The sequence below is a fragment of the Acomys russatus genome, chromosome 28, assembly GCF_903995435.1.
Source record: "Acomys russatus chromosome 28, mAcoRus1.1, whole genome shotgun sequence".
In the NCBI taxonomy this organism is placed as follows: Eukaryota; Metazoa; Chordata; class Mammalia; order Rodentia; family Muridae; genus Acomys; species Acomys russatus.
This window is the reverse complement of record NC_067164.1, coordinates 20,237,655-20,257,459: the sequence shown is the minus strand read 5'-3', so window position 1 is coordinate 20,257,459 and position 19,805 is coordinate 20,237,655. Positions and strand designations below refer to the sequence as shown.

Here is a 19,805-nt window from a genome sequence, read left to right as displayed (position 1 = left end):
GTGCAGGGGCGGGGCTAGGGCCAGGCAGGGGCGGGGCTAGGGCCGGCCCTGGTGGGACACTGGAGCTAGAGGCCTGTCGGGTAGGGGCGGGGCTAGGGGCGGCCCGGGGAGGACGCTAGAGCTAGAGGCGTGTCGGGTAGGAGGCTTGCCGGGTAGGAGGGCGGGACTAGAGGCGGGCGGACCAGAAGAATGGAGCTGAGGTTGCGGAACGTTTTGGCGGGCGAGGTTAGGGGTTGATTGGCTAGCAAACGAGGAACTAGGGGCAGCTCAAGCAGGGTAAAAGGCAGAGTGGTAGTCGGATCTTGCTGGTTAAAGCAGAAGGAAGGGCAGGCCTACAGGGCGAGGGGCTGGGCGATGATGCCCTACAGGGGCGGGGCGGAGGCGGAGCCTCACAGCGCGCTGACGTCAGAGCAGGCTGCGACGCCTGCCGCTGGCCAGAGCTGAGACCCGGGAGGTGTGTAGCGGAGCAGGGCCTGGGCAGACTCCGGCCAAAGCGCCTAGCACAGCGTCGGCGGCTCCGGGGCGGGGGCGCCAGCGGCGAAGCCCCCTCCCCGGGGAGGCGGGGCCGGGCCGGCTCCCGGGAATCATGCATCAGAAACTGCTGAAGAGTGCGCACTACATCGAGCTGGGCAGCTACCAGTACTGGCCGGTCCTGGTGCCCCGTGGTATCCGCCTCTACACCTACGAACAGATCCCGGTGTCCCTCAAAGACAACCCCTACATCACCGACGGCTACCGGGCCTACCTGCCCTCCAGGCTGTGTATCAAAAGGTACAGTGGCTGCTCCTCATGGCGCACCCTCTCCTCTCATGCTTTTTGTCTGGTCTCCCCGCCTTTCTCCGCTTTTCTCTGTGCATATCATTTCCTCACCTCTGGGCCCTTTAATCACCCTGCCGCCCTATCTCTCCCACCTCCGTGGGTCCTTGATCCACGAGATAACGACGATGCTAACAGTAGTCATCCTTGACTTCTCCAGTGGCCCTTTGCTGTATACAAAGCGCCTTTACATCCTTTATTCCATTTGGTACTCACTGGGGATGTGGGTTGGAATCTCTCTCTCCCAGCGACAATGGCCGGACCTTATCTGCCTTGTGTATACCTGAGCTTTGTTTCTAGGGCAAAACTGTGGGAATTCAGACATGTTGGCCAGCTGAATGCACGTATAATAGCAGACAGGTCCACATTGCTGTGCATACATTTGTGGGAAGCCCTGATTCCTTCAACCACCTAGCAGATGAGCATGGAGCCTCTGCTAGGTGGTAGGCACCTTACAGGCTCCTGCATACCAGACGGTAGGCATGGCCCTTGTTCTCATGAAGTTGCTAAGGTCTAGCCTAAGAGGCAGACATTAAAGAGGTAATTACACTATTACATAATAGCCATTGTGGAAAATGCTGTGTAGGAAAAAACTCTGTAGCAAAGAAAGCTGAAGGCAGGCAGCGGGTCTCCAACAGAACACCTTAGAAGCCTCTTTATAAAATGGATTTATCAGTTTATATCTTTAAAACCAGAGTCCCAAAAGCTTGTTTAAAAAAGAAAAAAATTTTTAAAAAATGCCTTTAGTTTCCAGAGTCATCTTATGTCAGAACTCACTGTATGTCCTAGAATCATCACTCGCAGACGTAACACACAGCACCCCAGGACACTGGAATGGAACACTCTGCTTCCAGAATGTGGGTTGTTGAATTGCTCAAGCAGCAACCACATGTCTGTTTATTGGTCTTTCCAGTATGTTCCTTTCCCATCCTATTTCTTTTTGTACTGCCTTGAAGGTATTTTTTGTAACATTACTTGAATGGATGACCAACTGCATGTCACAATTTGAGTTTTAATTGTTGCTTTATTTTCCCCAGTGCTTTTTGTACGTAATTAAATTAAAAGAAAAAAAAAAAATCAGAGCTAGGCCCTGCTGTGGAGTTGCAGGAGAGCAGGCCAGAAGTGAACTGCTGTAAATATTGTATACCCACCTAGCAGTGGTCCTCCCTATTCTGGTGTCTTGATTCCAGATCTCAAGGAGTCGAAAGCGGGATATAAAACGTTAGATCTTGAGTTGTTGAATCAGACGCACGTTAACAGGCGTGCCTCTTAGCAGCATCAGAAATTTGAGCAAGAGTTAACCTGTTGATTTTTAAGATGAACAGAATGTGTGAGTGCCTAGCTTTTCTGACAATAATAGTTTATCCTTTATTGGGAATATTCTCCCTACAATATTGATCTTACCCAGGTTTGACCTTTGCCCTCTCTTCTTTTAACACTACGGAATCTCCAGGACAGATTTTGCATGTGAAGAGAGGCCTTATATGCCCATCCATTCTACCTGCATTCTGTTCCTGGGAAGAGACACATAGAGTGTGTTTAGTTAATCAGGGTTTCACATAATGAAAACTTCTGAAGCAACAGGCAGAATATAGTGTTGGTTGCCAAAACAGTCCTGCCATTAGATGCTTCTAGAGCATTCTCGTAGTTCCTCCCCAATTACAGATAGTCTTTTTAGTTGATGAAAAACAAGGTAAAGTATGTGTTTCCAGATACAAGATATACTTAATTCTTGACCATTTGAGGTTCAATGATAGCCAAGGGTGTGAGAGCCATGGGACCACTGCCACGGCTGCTTGTACATTTGTGCTACTCAGAACTTCTAGTTCAGAACCCGAGGAGATTGTTCAGTATAGGAACTTGGGCTGCCCTCCCAGAGGACTTGCCTTTGATTCCCAGCGCCCACATGACAGCTCACAACCATCTATACTCCAGTTCCAGGGGATCTGATGCCGTCTAGCTTCTGCAGATACTGGGCACACATGTAGCACACACACATACATATGTACAGACAGAAAATTAGAATTAAATCTCTCCCCCACCCTACACAGACACACACACACACACACACACACACACACACACACACACACTGATTCATTAACAGCCAAGGTCCTAGTTTCATGAAATATTCAATTTTGTTGGAGACATGCAAGAGTATTTACATCTTCAGTCATGATAGCACCTTATGGTAAAAGTGAAAAACCATTTCCCCAAATTTCAGAGGAGTTGGAAGCACGCCATAGTATCTAACGTAACTCCTTTTCTTTATAGGTGAAGAAACTGACTCTCCACCAGCCTGTGCTGCCAAGACATTTTAGAGAACAGGCAGTCCCCACACACAAAGTAATCTCCTATTGTCCTAAAAGGAGTAAACTCTTGCCACCTGAAACTGAAACTGGTTTCAGAACTTGTAGAGCAGAATTGCTCTGGCATGCCTACCTGTCTTCAGGACCTTTTCAGCAGGTTAAGTCGTGTGTGTTTTGCTTCTGCTGGGTGCACTGAGCTTTGGATGTACATTTAAACGAGTGCTTAAAGAGTAGTTTACGTTTATGCCTCAGCTTGCACTGAGCAGTGTCTCGGGTAGCTGCTCCTGAAAGTTTTCCAGCTGACACCCAGTGTTCGTATACGCTTTATTTCTGTAGAAAGTGGGGAATCTGATTTAACAAGTGAGGCAATCGGAGGAAAGAAATAGTGAGAGCACTAAGAGTCGGACACCAAAAGCTGTGACTCCCAGGGTTAGTCAAATGGGAAGAAATGACAGGAATATTAGATCATACACTCAGCATTAGAACGGCAGAGAGGGCTGAGACTAAGCCACTCCCCTAGCCCGTAACCCTTGAGTGCTGACACAGAGCCAGTGTGCATCTGAACTGCATCTGTTTACCTTGTAGTTTGTTTATTTTGTCCAACGAGACGGTGAACATCTGGAGTCATTTGCTGGGTTTCTTCCTCTTCTTCACCCTGGGAATATATGACATGACATCCGTGCTACCTTCGGCAAGTGCGTCCAGAGAAGATTTTGTAATTTGCTCCATTTGTCTTTTCTGCTTCCAGGTGAGTCATTTCGCAAACACCATTTGGGGTGAAGAGAACTTTTCTCTGGCATGCTTGGGCCGGTGATCTTACTTCCGACCCACCACTCTGAAGAACCCTCCAGAGGGTACACAGGAAAGCTTATCTGCTTTCGTGACATAAGCACCACAAAAGCTGTTGCTCTCATGTATTTGAAATCCATTGTGTTTCAAAGATGGTGGGAACTGGGTTCATGCTCTTGCTCGCTCCACCCCTACACACACACACACACACACACACACACACACACAACCATTTGAGGCAAAGCCTCACTGTGTAGCCCTAGCATTGAATCTGAATTTTCCTCAGCCTCCCTCATGAAATGCCATGATTATAGGCATGTACCACCATGCCTTGCTTTTTTATCTTTGTAGACATCTTGGCTGTGAGATTAACATAAGGACATGAAGATGACTGTACTCTATTATCTGGCTAAAGTGCCTACTTAGAACCTGTTTGGAAAGACTACTCCTTTTTCCTACGTAAAATATATACTTGCCTTCTATTTGCTATGTTCACACTGCCTTTCTCTTGCTGGTATTGATCTCTTGTTCTAATGCTAAAATGCCAGTTTTCTTAGATCCCCTTGCAATTGCGTTGGCTTCAAATTTATTGTTTCTATTCCTTTTTAACTTTTGTATTTATTAGTTACATTACACTTGTGTTTTTTTTTTTTTTAACAAGGATCTGTAGAAATGCCTTTAAAGCTAACATTTAATAATTTTCAAACAGATCATTTATTTTTTACTGAAAACAGACTTTTGGCCATACAATATATTCTGATCACCATTTCCCCTCCCTCGTCTCCTCCTAGCTCCTTCCTACCACCACTCATCTGACTCCACACCTTCTTTCTCTTTAGAAAACAGGCAAATAAACAAACAAACTACAAAAGGATAAAACTAAGAGGGAGGGAAAAAGCCAGGGGCTCACATACACACAGGCGCACACACTCACAGAAAACCCATAAAAACAAAATCAGAAGCTATAATTTGTAAGCAAAAGACAAGTAAGGTTTAAAAAAAAAAAAAAAAGCCCAAGCAAATCATTAAGATACAAAAAAAAAAAAAAAAAAAAAAAAAAATCTCAAAAGATACCATTGAGTTCATTTCGCGTTGGCCATCTATTGCTGGGCATGGCAGCTGCCGTCAGGTGTGGTTTGTGTGAATGGCTATCAGTTGAGGATAGCTTCGGTGAAGGATGGGAAATTGTGTCTACTTCCTCTTCCCAGTGCTGGGACCCCCCATCTGGTGCAAGGCCTGAGCACGCCCTCTGTGTGCCGACTTAGTAACTGCGGGTTCATTTGTGCGCCAATCTCAGTGTGTCTTTCCTTGGTGTCCCTCTGGCTCATAGATTGTTTCTACCTCCTTTTCTGCAGAGTTCTCTGGACCATGAGGGGAGGATTTAATGGAGAGATCCCGTTTAGACCTGAGTATTTCAAGGTCTCTCGCTCTGCACATTGTCCAGCTGTGGGTCTCTGTATTTGTTCCCCTATACTGCAGGAGGAAGCTTCTCTGATGATGGCTGAGCAAGACACTGATGTATGGGTGTAATATTGTCACTAGGAGTCCTTATACTGCTGCATTCTTTTAGCAGAACAGCGGTGTTGGGTTTTTACCACCGAGATCCACTGCCTGTCTAGTCCCAGGTTCCTGTCCTCCCAGGCATGGGTTCCATCTCATAGGATGGGACTTTAAATACCCCGACCCAACTGGTCGGTTATTCCCATAACTTTTGAGCACTGTTGCACCAGCGTATCATGTAGGCAGGGCACCACTGGAAACTGAAGTGCTCAAACAGATCACTTTAAAGCAGGAAATAAATACAGGCTTATGCCCATTGACATTTTGGTTAATCAAAAAAAAAAAAAAAATATATATATATATATATATATATATATATACACACACATACACAGAGAGAGAGAGAGAGAGAATACAGAGCAACATGAAAATGAAAAGATAAAGCTACCATCACATTTCCTCCTCTCAGACACAGGCCAGCACTCTGTACTAGACCCTGTTCTACCCACTAGAGAGGTGAACCTGTAAATTCACTGTATAGATGTTTTTCTTGCATCTGGTATTTCAGAACCTTGTCATTTTGCTCAAACTTTGGTCCTAAAGTACTAAGCAACATACTAGAAACATCTCAAGGGTTCTTTCTAGTAATTTTGGCTTTAGTGTAACAGATGTTTATTTAATACCCCCATTACTCCCAGCATTGCTCCCCAGGGCTGTGTGTAACCTCTCAGCTTGGCCAGTCTACACCTCTGTAAAGGTGCTACAATGCCAAAGTTAAATCCCCTTGCTGTGTAGTCGCTTTAATTATGGCATGAAGAAATCTACATTCCATTCCTTACTGGTTTCATACTTTTCATTATATGATTTCTCTTTATGGACCCTCCTAGCCCCCCCAAAATGTACAGGCATTTTTAATGCCCCCGATGAACACTAGCTGAATGTTGAGATGCAGCTCAGGTGTCAGCCCCTCTGTGATGCTTTTCCCTTCTGCTGGGTACCCCCTGCAGATACACCATACGCACCCACACGCCAGTAACATCTTTCCTTGGTGTTGTGTGGTCTACGCTGACTTCTCCTGTAGAGCTGTTATAGAGTGTTTCTCAAAAATAACCAAAAGTGTCTTAGAGAGTAGAAGTTTCATCTTCATATCCCCTTTCACTGCATGACATGCAGCTGATAGTTGAGGGCCAGAGGAAGTTCTGTCCTGCTTTCCAAGTCCTCAGAGCAACTGTCAGCATCATTAGCTTTGTGGTTTATTTAGAAAGCATATACATTTTATTTTTCATGGATATGATAAAGACATATTTACTTAGAACTTTGAACTAAACCATAATCTTTAAGTTAAAAAAACAAAACAAAACAAATTATAGCCAGGTATGGTGGGACATACCTTTCAAAGGCAAAAGATTTACATGATCTGAGGAAAAAGCAGAGTAATGGCACACACACCTTTAAACCCAGCACCTGGGATACAGAGGCAGGGGATCTCTGAGTTCAAGGCCAGCCTGGATTATGCAGTGAGTTCCAGACCAATTAGGGCTGCACAGTGAGGCCTTGTCTCACAATACCAACAAGAAAGTGCATTGTAGACTAGAATTACAATGCCAATCTGATCATGTGCTTGTAAGCATGTGCATTACAGGTTCTTGGAACACATGTGTTACAGGGACATATAGCATGTTATCAGTTATCATGTTATCTAAGGCAGGGCGTGTTTGGTTGGTTGGTTGGTTGGTTTCTATATCCTTTGATCTCTTTAAAGGGATGGACATTAATTTAATGACCAATAGGAAAGTAAACTCATTCATAAATCAGAGTAACTTTAGAAGGTACTATGAAAACATTTCTATCTAAAAATATTTGCATCGTATTATTTTCCCTATTTTTTGCTATTTACTTCAGTTCTATATTATAAAATAATTACAATTTGTCAGTTTTTGGTGGTTGCGGTCCCCGTTTTTTGATGAACTCACAAAGCTCAGATCACTGATACTTTGCGCTAAGATGAGGCACACAACTAGAGTTCAAACCAAGTTGTCCATGACTTGGAAGCCTGCCATCTGAGCCATATCCCTGCACACCACTCATGGGCTCTGACTCCTGCGTGTGTCACTCTGTTCTTAAGGTCTGCTCTTCCTTTTGCAGGTCTGTATGCTCTGCTCAGTGGGCTACCATCTGTTTTCCTGTCATCGGTCAGAAAAAACTTGTCGAAGATGGATGGCGTTGGATTACGCAGGGATTTCTATTGGAATACTGGGCTGCTACGTCTCGGGAGTCTTTTATGCATTTTATTGTAATAATGTAAGTGCTTAGAACTTTCACACACTGTCTTTTATATAGGATTTGCAGTGGCGTAAGTCTACGAATACACAATTTGCCTACAAATCAACAGAAGATTCTTATGTGGGCAGAAACTTAATTTTCAAAAGATTCCTCTGGTCTCTATTGTCTGTTATGGGTCCATAGTTATCTTCTTAGTTTTCTGGTGGAAAATGTGACAGTAAGTGTGGAGATACAACACACAAAAGGTAGCAGTGTCTGTCTATAGTCACGTGACTCAGGATGGGGAGGCACATGATCTCAACTTCCAAGGTTCCAGAGAACAAAGTGTGTCCTGCCCAAACTCCCTCCCTGTGGTGGGTCCACAACAGTGCAGTTCTGCCCTGGACTATGGGAAGCCAGATCGCAGCACAGGGGTCTCTGCTAAGGTTCTCAGGCAGGGTCCTTGTTTCTGCATAGTGAGAGAAAAGCAGTAGGATATCTGGTTTATAGTACTAGTTTGTAAAAGTCTTCCCTAGGACCTGGCCTTGATTTCCAGCACTCACTCACGCGTCAGCTCATGGCACTCTGTCTCCAGGTCTGGAGGATGCTACATCCTCTTCTGGCCTTTGTGGCATCTGGCATGCACACGTACACAGACGAACATGCTGCCAAAACACACATACACATAATTTTTTTAAAATTTAAACAACCAAAGAAAAAAGTCTTTGGCTTTACTATGTTAGGACCACTACTAACTGTCTTACATTATAACAGTATAAAATTAAATATATATGTAATTAATGTATAAAGTGATTGGATTTTACTAGTAATCTGATGGTGTATACCCAGAAGTACACATCACTCACTCTGTGTGCGATGCTGGACATCTTGAAGGAAAACTGAGGAAGCGTGTTGCTGAGAAGGTTTTTGTGCAGCCATGCTCAAACTGCTGTTTTACTCTGTACTTATATTTTCTGTTTACTTCTCTCTAAGCATCAAAATGAGGCATTTATTTTACAAAATAAAAAACTAAATTAAATAAAAATGAACCTAGAAAAAGAGAAGAAAACTATGGGCTCAATAGTCCATTATTGCATAAAAGAAAAATTGCTGTCTCCTCCCCAGTGTCCAGTAGCTCCAAGCATTTAGTTTCTGTAGTGGCTTCTGCCTTTCAAGGGACACAAGCCACTTTGAGAATGACACTGAAAACGGGATCCTTGACCCAGAAGGGACATTTGGGCTCACACGAGACAAATGATCTAACAGGTAATTTCTAAATGTGAGCAGTCCTCAGGAGCCCAATTAATAGTGCTTGCCCTTTGTGGAGCTGACTTTCAAGCCCTGGACCCCATCCGACTACATGCTCCATATGTACAGTTGTAAGCATATGCGCGTTTGACCCTTTCTAGCCTGAGTGGCCACATACATGGCTTCCACTAGAGAGAATGAACAATGATGGTCCACGTTTTATACACACACGCACACGCACGCACGCACGCACGCACACACGCACGCACACGGGAGGGAGGGTGGGAGGGAGGCTTCTTTCCAGCCCCACTCTCTGAATAAACTGTCCTAATCTCTCTCTACCCAGCTTCTTCTCACCTCTTCTCTGTCTGATCCCTTGGTTACAGTAATCAGGCAGGAGTGCAGCTCTGAATCCTGTGGGGCCCTGTTTTGAGTTGCATATTGAAACAGAGTTTCCACAGTTATATAAATAAGCATAGCTTTCAAAATCACAAGATGGTCTCCACTCATTACGGTGTGAACTAACATCATTCTTTTTCTGTCTGGTATCTTCTGGTATCTGAGCTCTTGCCTCGGTGGCCACATTGTGGGGTCCCAGGCACATGCCACCACCCCCAGCGTCCACCCCATGCTTCAGCAGCTCCCAGGGTGTCAGCTTTGCAGAGTTCAGTCTTAGTCTCACTGTCCAGCCTTTGTCTTCAGTCTCCCTGCCCCTCTCTGCTCCTTCTCCCAACACACTGTCTGCATTCCTCTCCAGCTTAGATGTTGTCTCCTGTGTGAAGCATCTGTAGCGAGCCCAGGTACCATTTGCTCTTCTTGCATTATCATCACAGTACTATTGTGTTCACAAGGCCGTCCCTCCCACAGTCTGAGCTCAGTCACCGGAAGAGTCCATGCCATAGACAGCCATGTTCCTACCACACTTTGCCTGTGCCTAGCATACAACAGGCACTCAGGAAATGTCTTTGTACGAACAGGGAAGTGTGGTCATCCAAAGAAACTTTTCAAAATCTTGACCTTTGGATGGAACACTCTTTAAAGGGGGTGGGGGTCTTGTTTAGACATTGAGGCCAAATAAACCGAGCCTGTAATGTTTACTGCAGAAGCCCAAACTACTGTTTTCCTTCCACTCTAGTACTGGCGTCAAGTGTACTTGATCACCGTGCTTGCGATGATCCTGGCGGTGTTTTTCGCGCAGATCCATCCCAGTTACCTCACCCAGCAATGGCAGAGGCTGCGCCCCATCATCTTTTGCTCTGTCTCCGGGTATGGAGTGATCCCTACTCTCCACTGGGTTTGGCTTAATGGAGGAATCAGTGCTCCTATTGTACAGGTGGGTTGAGTATGGTCAGTATTTTTCTTTTTTCTTTCTTTCTTTTTATTTTTCCTTCACTTTTACTTCCTGGTTACAGTGGTGTAATCAGGCCAGGGGAGCAGCTCTGAATCCTTTGGGGCATGTTTTTAGTTGCATATTGGAACATAGCTTCTGCAGCTATATAAATACTCATGCCTTTCAAATTCATGAGATGGTCTCTGTTGATGACTGATGAGCCGCAGTGTGAAATAACATCCTTCTTCTTCTGTCACAGTATGTAAGTACACATGTCATTTTTGGGGAGGACTACTGAGCTTGCAGTTTGTCTGCTGGGCTAGTGATAATCCAACAAAGAAACTGAGGAGAGACTTACGGTTGGACCTGTTGAGATGGAGATGTGTAGGGTGAGGAAAGAAAAGGCATGAGGCTGACTTGAGGTTAGAGCTGGAGGCGGGAGATGTTCAACCCACCAGGGAGACTAAATCAGGAGGTGAAGGGAGAGCTATTGGTTCTATTGCCAGATCTGTGGAGGCAGGTGATTGTGAGCAGAAGAACTCAGCAGGGCTCGTCTTCCCGCAGATCACAGAAACACATGTCTGTGTTCATAGAAACGCTTATAAAAAGGCCCTGAGTGCGCTAGAGGGAAGGGCTGAAAGTGCTGGATGTGAGTAAATATGCCAAGAAGGCCGGTGTCAGCCCCGTCACCACAGGGCCCTTTCTCTGGCCTTCAGCGCTGGTTGTTGTCACTCCCAGGAGCCTTAGCTGACCAGAAGAGGAAGGGCCTGTCAGTGGCTTTGCTGTCACTGTGTGAGGCTCATCAGCTTAGAGGGAAATACTTGGTAAACCAATGAAAAGAAAGGTGGTTCTGGGACTAAGTGACATGAGCGGCCTGTAACTCAAGGCAGAGTAGTACTCGCCTTACAGCGCCAGGACAGTCACAACAAGGCTATGGCGAGTGAGGAGGGACAATGGCTGTCCTGCTGCGCGTGAAGACGCCACTTTCCTGGTAACTTTGGTCCCTAAGAAGAAGATAACGGAATGAGAAGCTGTTCCCTATGACCTAATTCTAACTAGAAATGAAGGGCTGATAACTGATACAGAATGATTAATTTTAGAGGTAGCAAATTATACTGCGCTTATAACGATAAAAAGGAAACAAAACAAGAACTTTTGAGCTGATAGAGTGTAGGAAAAATTGAATACTCCTATATTCACAAGACTTAAGGTAGGAAACTGGCATATAAAGACAGTGGTTCTTAAAAACAGAGTTCTAATAAGATCAATCATTCCAGTGAGGAAGGAGAAGAAAGCCTTCGAAGAAATCCACTAAAAACCTCTCGTTTGTAAGGATGGGAGAGATGCCGCTCTAAAGATGAGATTTCCTGAAGGCTGAGGGTGTGTTCCAGAATGATTAGAAATCTGAGCCTGAGTAATCGGAAGAATGTAGAGCTGGCGGCGGCCAAGCTCAGTCTCACATACTTGAAAAGGAAGGAGGAAGTTGTCTTTTATTGTTGCGTGAATTATTGGCAAACCAGGTTTAGAGCGAGAATTAGCAACAGTATGCGTGGTCTAGCTCACTGCTTTCACTGAGTTGGGCAGACGTTTAGGTCCACACACCAGCAGTGAGATGGAGAGAGAGCGCTCCAGGTGGCAATGCATGGGACATTTACTTGGGATGTGGGAAGCTATCATCACCTATGATGAGTGAGGAGGGACAGGAGGGCAGGACTGGTCAGATCTGTCTTTCCTCTCTGCTGACTCGGCCCTTGTACACAAGGCACTCTGAACCACTTTGTGGAGGAGGTGGGCACTGCCAGGATTGTCAGTGGTGTCATTGCTGTGGGCTGTTGGGAATGCGAACAAGAGACCACTGCTGTGTAGCCCATCTACAGGATAATTGAGATGCAGCCATCTTTAAGTCCCACCTCTGACCCCAAGCAGGGATCAGTAGTGCTAGGAAAAGGTAAGACAGCACGCTTTGTTTTCCAGGACTTCGCACCCCGGGTAATTGTGATGTACGTGATTGCCCTGCTTGCTTTCCTGTTCTACATTTCCAAAGTTCCGGAACGGTACTTTCCAGGTGGGTCCCTCCTCGGCATGGTTTTGTTGCTCCCTTCTGAAAACACATCTGAAGTAAATGCTTCTTAGAACCAAATTTAGATGGTTTCTCGGCATTGATTCTGGAACGATTCTTCCATTCCTAAGCAATAGCTGTAACTAAATTCAGGGCTTTCCCACACGTTCCCTGACACCCGCACAGAGGCATTGGGGTAGACCACGCACATCCCACTCCGAGGATCATGTGACTCCTGGCCCTGTTCTTTTTAGCATGGGCACTACTATTAGCTGCATGTTCTTCTGTCCATATCAACTTGTTCTTATAGAGGAAATTTCACACATAAAGCAAGAAATGAGGAAAGCAAAGACACAAGGGCAGTTAAAAGAGGACAGGGTGAGAGTCACTTCTATACATGTACATTGAGGTCCTATTTGTGACTTCAGTTACCTGAAGGAAACCACTCCATAGCAAAAAAAAAAAAAAAAAAACCACAGTAAAAACTTTTCCTGTAGTATATTGTTATATTTTAATCTCTTCCTGTATCTGATCTGTAAACTAAACATTATTACCGGTAGTCATATAGGGAAGGTAGTATGTGCAAGATTGAGTACTATCTGCAGTGTTGGGCATCCACTGAGGCCTCTAGGAATGTGCCCTCAAGGATAAGAGGAGCCTTGTGCCTCACACCAGTTCTAGGCAGTAGGTCAAGGCAGCCAATCTGGCTTTGAGCCTCCTACCACCATTGCTAGGGTGAAACTCCTCATGATCCAAGGTACGCAGGAGCCACTCACCCAGCAGGGGGAGCGGTCCCCTCCTTAGCTCAGCGGTGAGAGCTCTGGTGCACACTGGGGCAGTGAGCCAACTTCTCAGAAGCATGCTCTCGTACACTGCAACGCTGGGGTTAGAGTACCTGAGTTAAAAGGCACGGGAGCCACTTACTAGCGGCATGTGCTCAACAAGTTATGCTTCCGTGTCTGGAACAAAGCTGTAACCCGTGTCTCCTGTGGTTCCCAGGAGGATTAGATGACAGTGTCCCATAGAACAGCACAATCAAGGTGGGCAGTAAGCCTGCAGTGAATGGTGCTCCTCAGTCATGGGAGAGGGGATTGAGGCTTAGATAAAGCAAAGTGTGGTGTGGTCCGGCGAAGCTTTAGCTCCACTCAGAAGTAACATTCAGAGGACCTGCAGTAGTGACTAAGTTTGGAAGACTGAAGCAAGGAGCAATTTCAGTCTAGGCTACAAATCTGCCCTCTTTTCTGGGCTGGAAGTCACTTCCAAGGTACTTACTCAGGGGAGGTACATGACTGTAAGGTAGCGTTCCAAGGCCAGGGCATGTCCACTGCACGGTGGCCGTGTTGAGTCCTGACTTCTCAACCCATAGGAAAATTGGCATTTGTTGCAGGGATGGGCTGTTCACATTTTCCCCTAAAAGAAGCAGTCACCTCCGCTATGAATCAGAGGTGGCATGTGAGCCACTCCTCCCATCTCTGCGGAAGGCGAGGGTCTAGAGGATGAGTCTGAGCATTCCTCTGCGCACTCCTTTCTCTTCCCGGAGCTGTCAGTGCACGTGGAGTGCAGTGAGAACCTGAGTGTATAGACATTAGGACACAAGAACCAGGGCGTAGCCCCTCGCCGGAAAACCGCAATTTTAGTATATTTTCTTATCACTTTGTTACTTAATTCTTTTGAAAACTCTAGAACTAGAGGTATGGATGGCTCAGTGGTGGAGCCCTTACCCAGAATGCATGGGCTCAGTTTAATCCTGAGCACTGCAGAACAAATGGAAAATAATTACATGCATATATAATTGTTTCCTTATTGTACACGAGTGTAAGTACTCTACGCTATGTAGGAGTGGCCACGTGGCTTAAGCCTTACCACTTTCAAGTCCTCTGTTAAGAATTGGCTCTTCTAACACTTCCGAAAGGTCAAAGGTCACACAGCTTTCCTCCAAGGTGAGCTCAACATGAAATGTCCTCATGGAGCCACACGGCTGAGTGCAGGAACATGAGAGCAGCAGAGACACGGGCCCTGGGAAAGCTCAAGTCTTTAGTGTTTAGCATGTCTCTTCTCCTGTGTATGAGAAACACAACACAGGCAGTGTAGACAGTGAATAGTGGGAAAGAAATTTAAAACTACACCACCTCCAGCAAAAGCAGCGTTCTCAACCTTCCTAATGCTGCAGCCCTTTAACACAGTTCCTCCTGTTGTGGTGACCTCTAATCATAAAATTATTTTTGTTGCTACTTCATAACTGTAGTTTTGCTAGTTATGAATCATAATGTACATATCTGTGTTTTCCAATGGTCTCAGGAGACCCCTGTGGAAGGGTCATTGGACACTCAATGGGGTTGTGACCCACAGTTTGAGAACCGCTGGGCTAAAGCACACACCTTTAATCCTAGCATCTGGGAGGCAGAGGCAGGCAGACCTGTGAGGTCAAGCCTCCCGTGATCTACACAGTTCCAGGCCAACTAGGCTACATAGAGAGCTTGTCTTCAAAGTCAAATCTCTATCAGTCGACCCATGGATCTGCAACATGTCCATCAGTAGAACTGAGCAGATCTCTAGACTGTTTGTTATGATAGCAATTTTTATATTTTGCTTTTTAAAAATGAATCTATAGGCTTCACTGGGCATCAAGAGTTCATGGCACCAGAGAAAGGCTAACAGCCCACCCAGGAACAATCCTGTTGACTCACACTTGAAGTACTTTGTTCTGAGTTAAGCTTCCTGCTAAGGCAAAGCAAGTGTCAAGGATATTTACACCATGCCACCATAGCAGGACTACAGGGAACAGCTGACACTTGTTCCGGTCCTGGTTTTTGTTGACTGAGAAACACCAGGAAGCTCCTAATATTAATGAGTAGTGAGTTCTTCCCACCCGGGTGGAAGCACCTGCAGGTTCACAGCCAGCCAGCCAATGCACCTGCTCTGGCGGAGTCATCCCTAAACCACACCCTGGTCTTTCATACAATACTTTCCGCTGACGCTGCCAAGCGTGTTGAGACATGGAAGGCAAACGATCAAATTCCACTGTGTGTGTGTGCTCGCATGTGTGCACTCACGAGTGGGGGTGCATGCCCCAGTGTATAAGCCGCAATCAAAGGACAACTCTCAGGGATCAGCTCCCCTTCTGTAGGTCTCTTCTTTCTCTGTGCCCTGTGGACTTGAGGTCCATCGAGCTTGATGGCAGGTATCTTTAGCCACTGAGCTATTTCACTGGCCCTCACAAGTGACATTTAAAAAAATAAAGTTGGGGTCTAAGGCCATACTACCCAAACACGCCTGATCTCATCTGGAAACAGTAACAGCCTTTCTGAAATTAACATGCATACTTAGGGAATAAAACCTTAAATATGAGTCTGTCCTCTTAAAAATATTTAGATCTGAATTACTCTGTAGTCAGTCTGGCCAGAGGTAGAAGTGCCTTTTCCTTTTAATACTGAAATAATGCCGTCAGCCTTTCTCTCTATTCTCCCGTCCAGGACAACTAAACTACCTCGGATCCAGCCACCAGATCTGGCATGTCCTTGCAGTGGTCATGCTATACTGGTGGCATGACTCAACAGTGTATGTCATGCAGTACAGACACAGCAAGCCCTGCCTTGACCACGTCCCCCCCCTGTGAGTCCAGTCACTGAGCAATGGACAGCGGGGAATCTTAGACCCCAGTGTTTCTGAGGTTCCCATTGGTTTTTTTTTTTTTTTTTTTTCATCTTCCTTCTTGTTTAATGCATCCTACTATTTTGCAAAACTGGAAGAATATACTTGGATCTGTAGTAAGAACTGCAACTAAGATTCATCATTTGTGCAGACAGTAAAAGTTAGACGTGAGAGACATGGAATGCCTTGAGCAATTGCTGGATATGAAGCTACTTTAAAAATGGGGTCCATTCGATGTAAAACCAATTTCGTTTTAGAATGGGCTCCTGCCCGTTAAAAGTGGAGACATCCTGTATGCTGACTTAAAGAGAGGACACTTTGATCAAGGCAAGGGTGGTTGCGCCTGTGCTGCTGCAGGCTAACAGGGCAGCTGGACCAGCACAGCCTCCCGTGCAGTCTTGTGAGAAACTGGCACCTGAGGTGTTCCCAGCCGTACTTTCTCTTCTCCTTAGGAACATTTGGATTTTTGGTTTATGTTTTGGTTTTTAGTTTGCTAACACAAATTTTTTATTCCTTCTTTGAGAAAGGTATTGAGAAGAGAGAATAAAGATCCACTGCTATTTTTAAACAGTGTTAGATTGGAAACTAGGGAGACGGATGAGAAACATGTAGTCTGACAGCCAAATTATCAGCTACCTAATTTTACTCCATATACTGCTTAATTCCTGTGTAATTGGATTCTTGACCCTGACTTTTGATCCCCGTCTCCCTCCAAAGAACTCTCATCTCTAACTCTGTAGTTCTGCGCTTCATGATGATGGGTTTAAACTGTATGGGTGCTACTTTCACGGCCATGCGATCCGGGTGGCCCTGTCTTGACCATGAAGTGACCCTTAAGCCTTAGAACATGCAGATGTCTCATCTGCTGATGAGATTAGTCACCTCTGCTCCTGCTTCTGCTTGTACTAACATTTCCCTGCCAACTTCAAAGTATCCATAAATGTCATGTACACGTCAGAGCTGAAGCACTAGTCCTGTTCATACTTAACAGTAGATCTCACTACCCGGCCAGGAAGCATAACTCTTATTCTAGTCTTCCAAATAAATTGTCATTCACAGCATTCATGAAAACTTGTTCACGGAAATAAAAGTTATCACCTAAGTTCTATGTAAGTTGGCAAAGTGTTTTAAATACTGGCATATTTTCAGAAGAATGGAATTAATATATAATAAAATATTTCTTAACGTTGATGTTTATTATTTAAATCCAGTATTAGGAAAGTTGATATGCCTCAGCAGAGGGTTTCTTTGTAGTGTGGTGATTTTGAAATTTAAATTTCCCATGCTGGTGTGTTAGCAAGAATTTTCCCCCAGTGGGCCCGGTAAAGGCCACCATTTTATAACTGTACTTAAGATGGAACACTGTTTGAAAGTGGCTGTTGTCCCATAAGTCACAAATTCAACTCGTATGCTCAATTTTAGATGATCTGGATATGACAAAAGTAGGATGTTTTTCAAAATATACCCTTTGTTGGCCTATGTTATTCTTGAATACATATTTTGTCATTTTGGCCAGAAGAAATATACTAAATAGTAAGTAAAAAAAGAAAAATCCAATCATTTTAGGTTAGATGTGGAGCCGTTTTTTTATCATGAACTCTTCTAAAACAAACAAACAAACAAAAAAACAAAAAAAAACACAAAAAAAAACCCAAGTCTCTTACTTTTTCTTTTCAGACAGGGTCCGACTCTGTAGTACTCGAACTTTCTCTGTAGACCAGGCTGGCCTTGTCCTCATAGAGATCCGCCTGCCTCTCCCTTCCAAACGCTGGGATTAAAGGTGTGTGCCACCGCGCCCAGCCCTGTAAGTTTTACTTTAATTCTTAAAATGCCTGCTTTCTTTTTGTACATGAATTCTGTAATAACTGCTGTGTATAACAAAAGTAAAAAGAACATACTTTGCTTTCAAACAACTACTCGCTGAATAGTTCTGACCTAGATCTGACTTAGGGACAGTTATTCCATGTTCTCTGAAATGTTCACTATTGTAAGAAAACTACTGTCCTCATCTTTTATCTTTATATGTGTTTATTAAAAAGGAATGACTGGACTGCTGTCAACTGTAAACACTTCTGTATGTCAGAATTTATTGACCGTCTACTGTGTGCATAACACTACTGATGAAAAATTAAGTTATTCACATTAAAGAATATTTGACAATTGCTTAAAAATCTGAGCTTTGTAATAATGTATATTTTTGTTTTAATCAGTTTATTAAAATGATTGAAAATTGTATTTCCAGCTACGGTAGTTTAAAAGCTAATCTTACTTTTACCTGTACACACACAAACTATAAAAGCTAACAACACTTTAAAAGTAGGTTTTTTAAACTATCTGTGACTATTTTAAATTATAACAATTTATAGAAATGCAGTAGACTCAATAAACAATCATCTTTCTCTATAAAGACATTGCTCATCTTTGTGGCTTATCCTAAGTGCAGTGCAGTAGCTGCATGGCAGAGTGTGCATATGTAAATAAATGGGGTTTACTAAAGCTGTGTTTGTCATTCTTTGTGATACATTACAGCTTGAGATCGCATTTTAGAGTCAAATGATGAGTCAGGGACTGTCACAGCTTACAGTCACACCGGACAGAGTATCCTTGGGTAGCTCCACACCTGGCAGGTAAACCCCTAGAGATACACCCTGCCGTGCATCAAATGCCAAGGGGCAAGCTCTGCACTTCTGGATTCTGCCAGTTTCTGAGGAGGTCCACATCCACCCAAAAGGCATCATTTCTAACTCCACCCTACCAGTGTGAAACAGGCTTCCTGTATGCATTTTCCCAGTAACTATTTAAACGGCAAAGAAGTGCAGCCCGGGGGCTGACGAGAGAATGAGCTAATACGGAAACTTACCCTTTAAACCTTTTTTTCTCAAAGGAGAGAGGTAACAGTAGGGCCGTCTTGAGAAGAGGGAACTTGTGTGCCCTTGCGCAGCTCCTGTGAACAGCCAGCAAGGCCCTCATCCTTCACGGCCACTGTGGCATCAAGCTGCTGCCCGGCGTGCAGGTAATCTCAGTTGTGTCACGCCTATGTGCTCCAACACACGAGTTCTAAATGTTCAGGTCTTCAGTGTGAGCATTAACTGGGCCACACGTATGCCTGAGCCAGCCTTTCCTAGAAAGGAGTTATTCAAGAGAAACATCCCAGGGTTGCTCTATGTTCCTCCTTGGATGGAAACAGTGAGTGCTCTGCACTGGTTCCTACTTAAAAACACAAGTCTACCCATACCAAACAAAATGAACCTGGTCACGACTGGAAACTCACAAGCCACCAAGCCAGACTCCGGATTGTGAAATATGCATTCTAAGTTAACACTGAAAATCTGTCACCAGAGTTATTAGCTCATCAATCTGATATGCAGGCTGTCTCTTCATCATGCCAAAGCCTCTTTCCTGACATAGTCAGGAACTAAAATACTTAATCAAGAATTTTTAGTGCTAACTGTCTTTTAAAAGTTAAGAAACAAGTTACAAATCAAATCTTACTTGCCAGATAAGTAGTTCAAAACATATGCTAAGATCTTGTGCTATTGGTAAATGTGTGACAATGGTGCTATGAAGTGCATGTTCTTGAGAACGGAGTACATAAATGACGGAACCTATGGTGAGGAAGAAAGAACTACTCAGTTCTATTCATAAGTTTGTAACTGAAACTTTTAATGATACAAATAATAAAAAGTTTGTAACAAAACTTTTAATGATACAAATAAGAAAAACTCCACAGGCATTGATTATAAAGAATAAGCAATCCGCATAGGATTTATTGCATTTAAGGAAGGCAGATTATTAAAATAGTAGGTATGATAAATACAGTAAGAAAATAACTTTAAATCTC

At 44.3% G+C, this 19,805-nt stretch overlaps 1 protein-coding gene across 3 annotated transcripts; it reads left to right on the top strand.

The window, feature by feature from the left end:
- The first annotated feature begins 404 nt into the window (after positions 1-404).
- On the top strand, positions 405-19,005 carry Paqr3 (progestin and adipoQ receptor family member 3). 3 transcript variants are annotated; one of them, XM_051170641.1, is made up of 6 exons: positions 405-771; positions 3,711-3,873; positions 7,560-7,715; positions 10,060-10,257; positions 12,229-12,319; positions 17,642-18,371. In XM_051170641.1, the coding sequence occupies exons 1-6, from the start codon at positions 587-589 to the stop codon at positions 17,740-17,742; spliced, it is 894 nt and encodes a 297-aa protein (XP_051026598.1). In that variant the 5' UTR covers positions 405-586; the 3' UTR covers positions 17,743-18,371. The 3 variants fall into 3 exon arrangements, with proteins under 3 accessions (XP_051026598.1, XP_051026599.1, XP_051026597.1); XM_051170642.1 differs by lacking the exon at positions 17,642-18,371 and adding an exon at positions 18,849-19,005 and having other exon boundaries at positions 406-771; XM_051170640.1 differs by lacking the exon at positions 17,642-18,371 and adding an exon at positions 15,787-16,006 and having other exon boundaries at positions 407-771.
- Positions 19,006-19,805: the final 800 nt, after the last annotated feature.

What these genes read in the sequence shown, in the direction of transcription:
- Paqr3 (XM_051170640.1), top strand. Translation starts at nt 587, where the DNA reads ATGCATCAGAAACTGCTGAAGAGTGCGCACTACATCGAGCTGGGCAGC. An exon ending in ATGCATTTTATTGTAATAAT is followed by an intron (nt 7,716 to 10,059) that starts GTAAGTGCTTAG and finishes CTTCCACTCTAG; the next exon opens with TACTGGCGTCAAGTGTACTT. An exon ending in TCAGTGCTCCTATTGTACAG is followed by an intron (nt 10,258 to 12,228) that starts GTGGGTTGAGTA and finishes TTTGTTTTCCAG; the next exon opens with GACTTCGCACCCCGGGTAAT.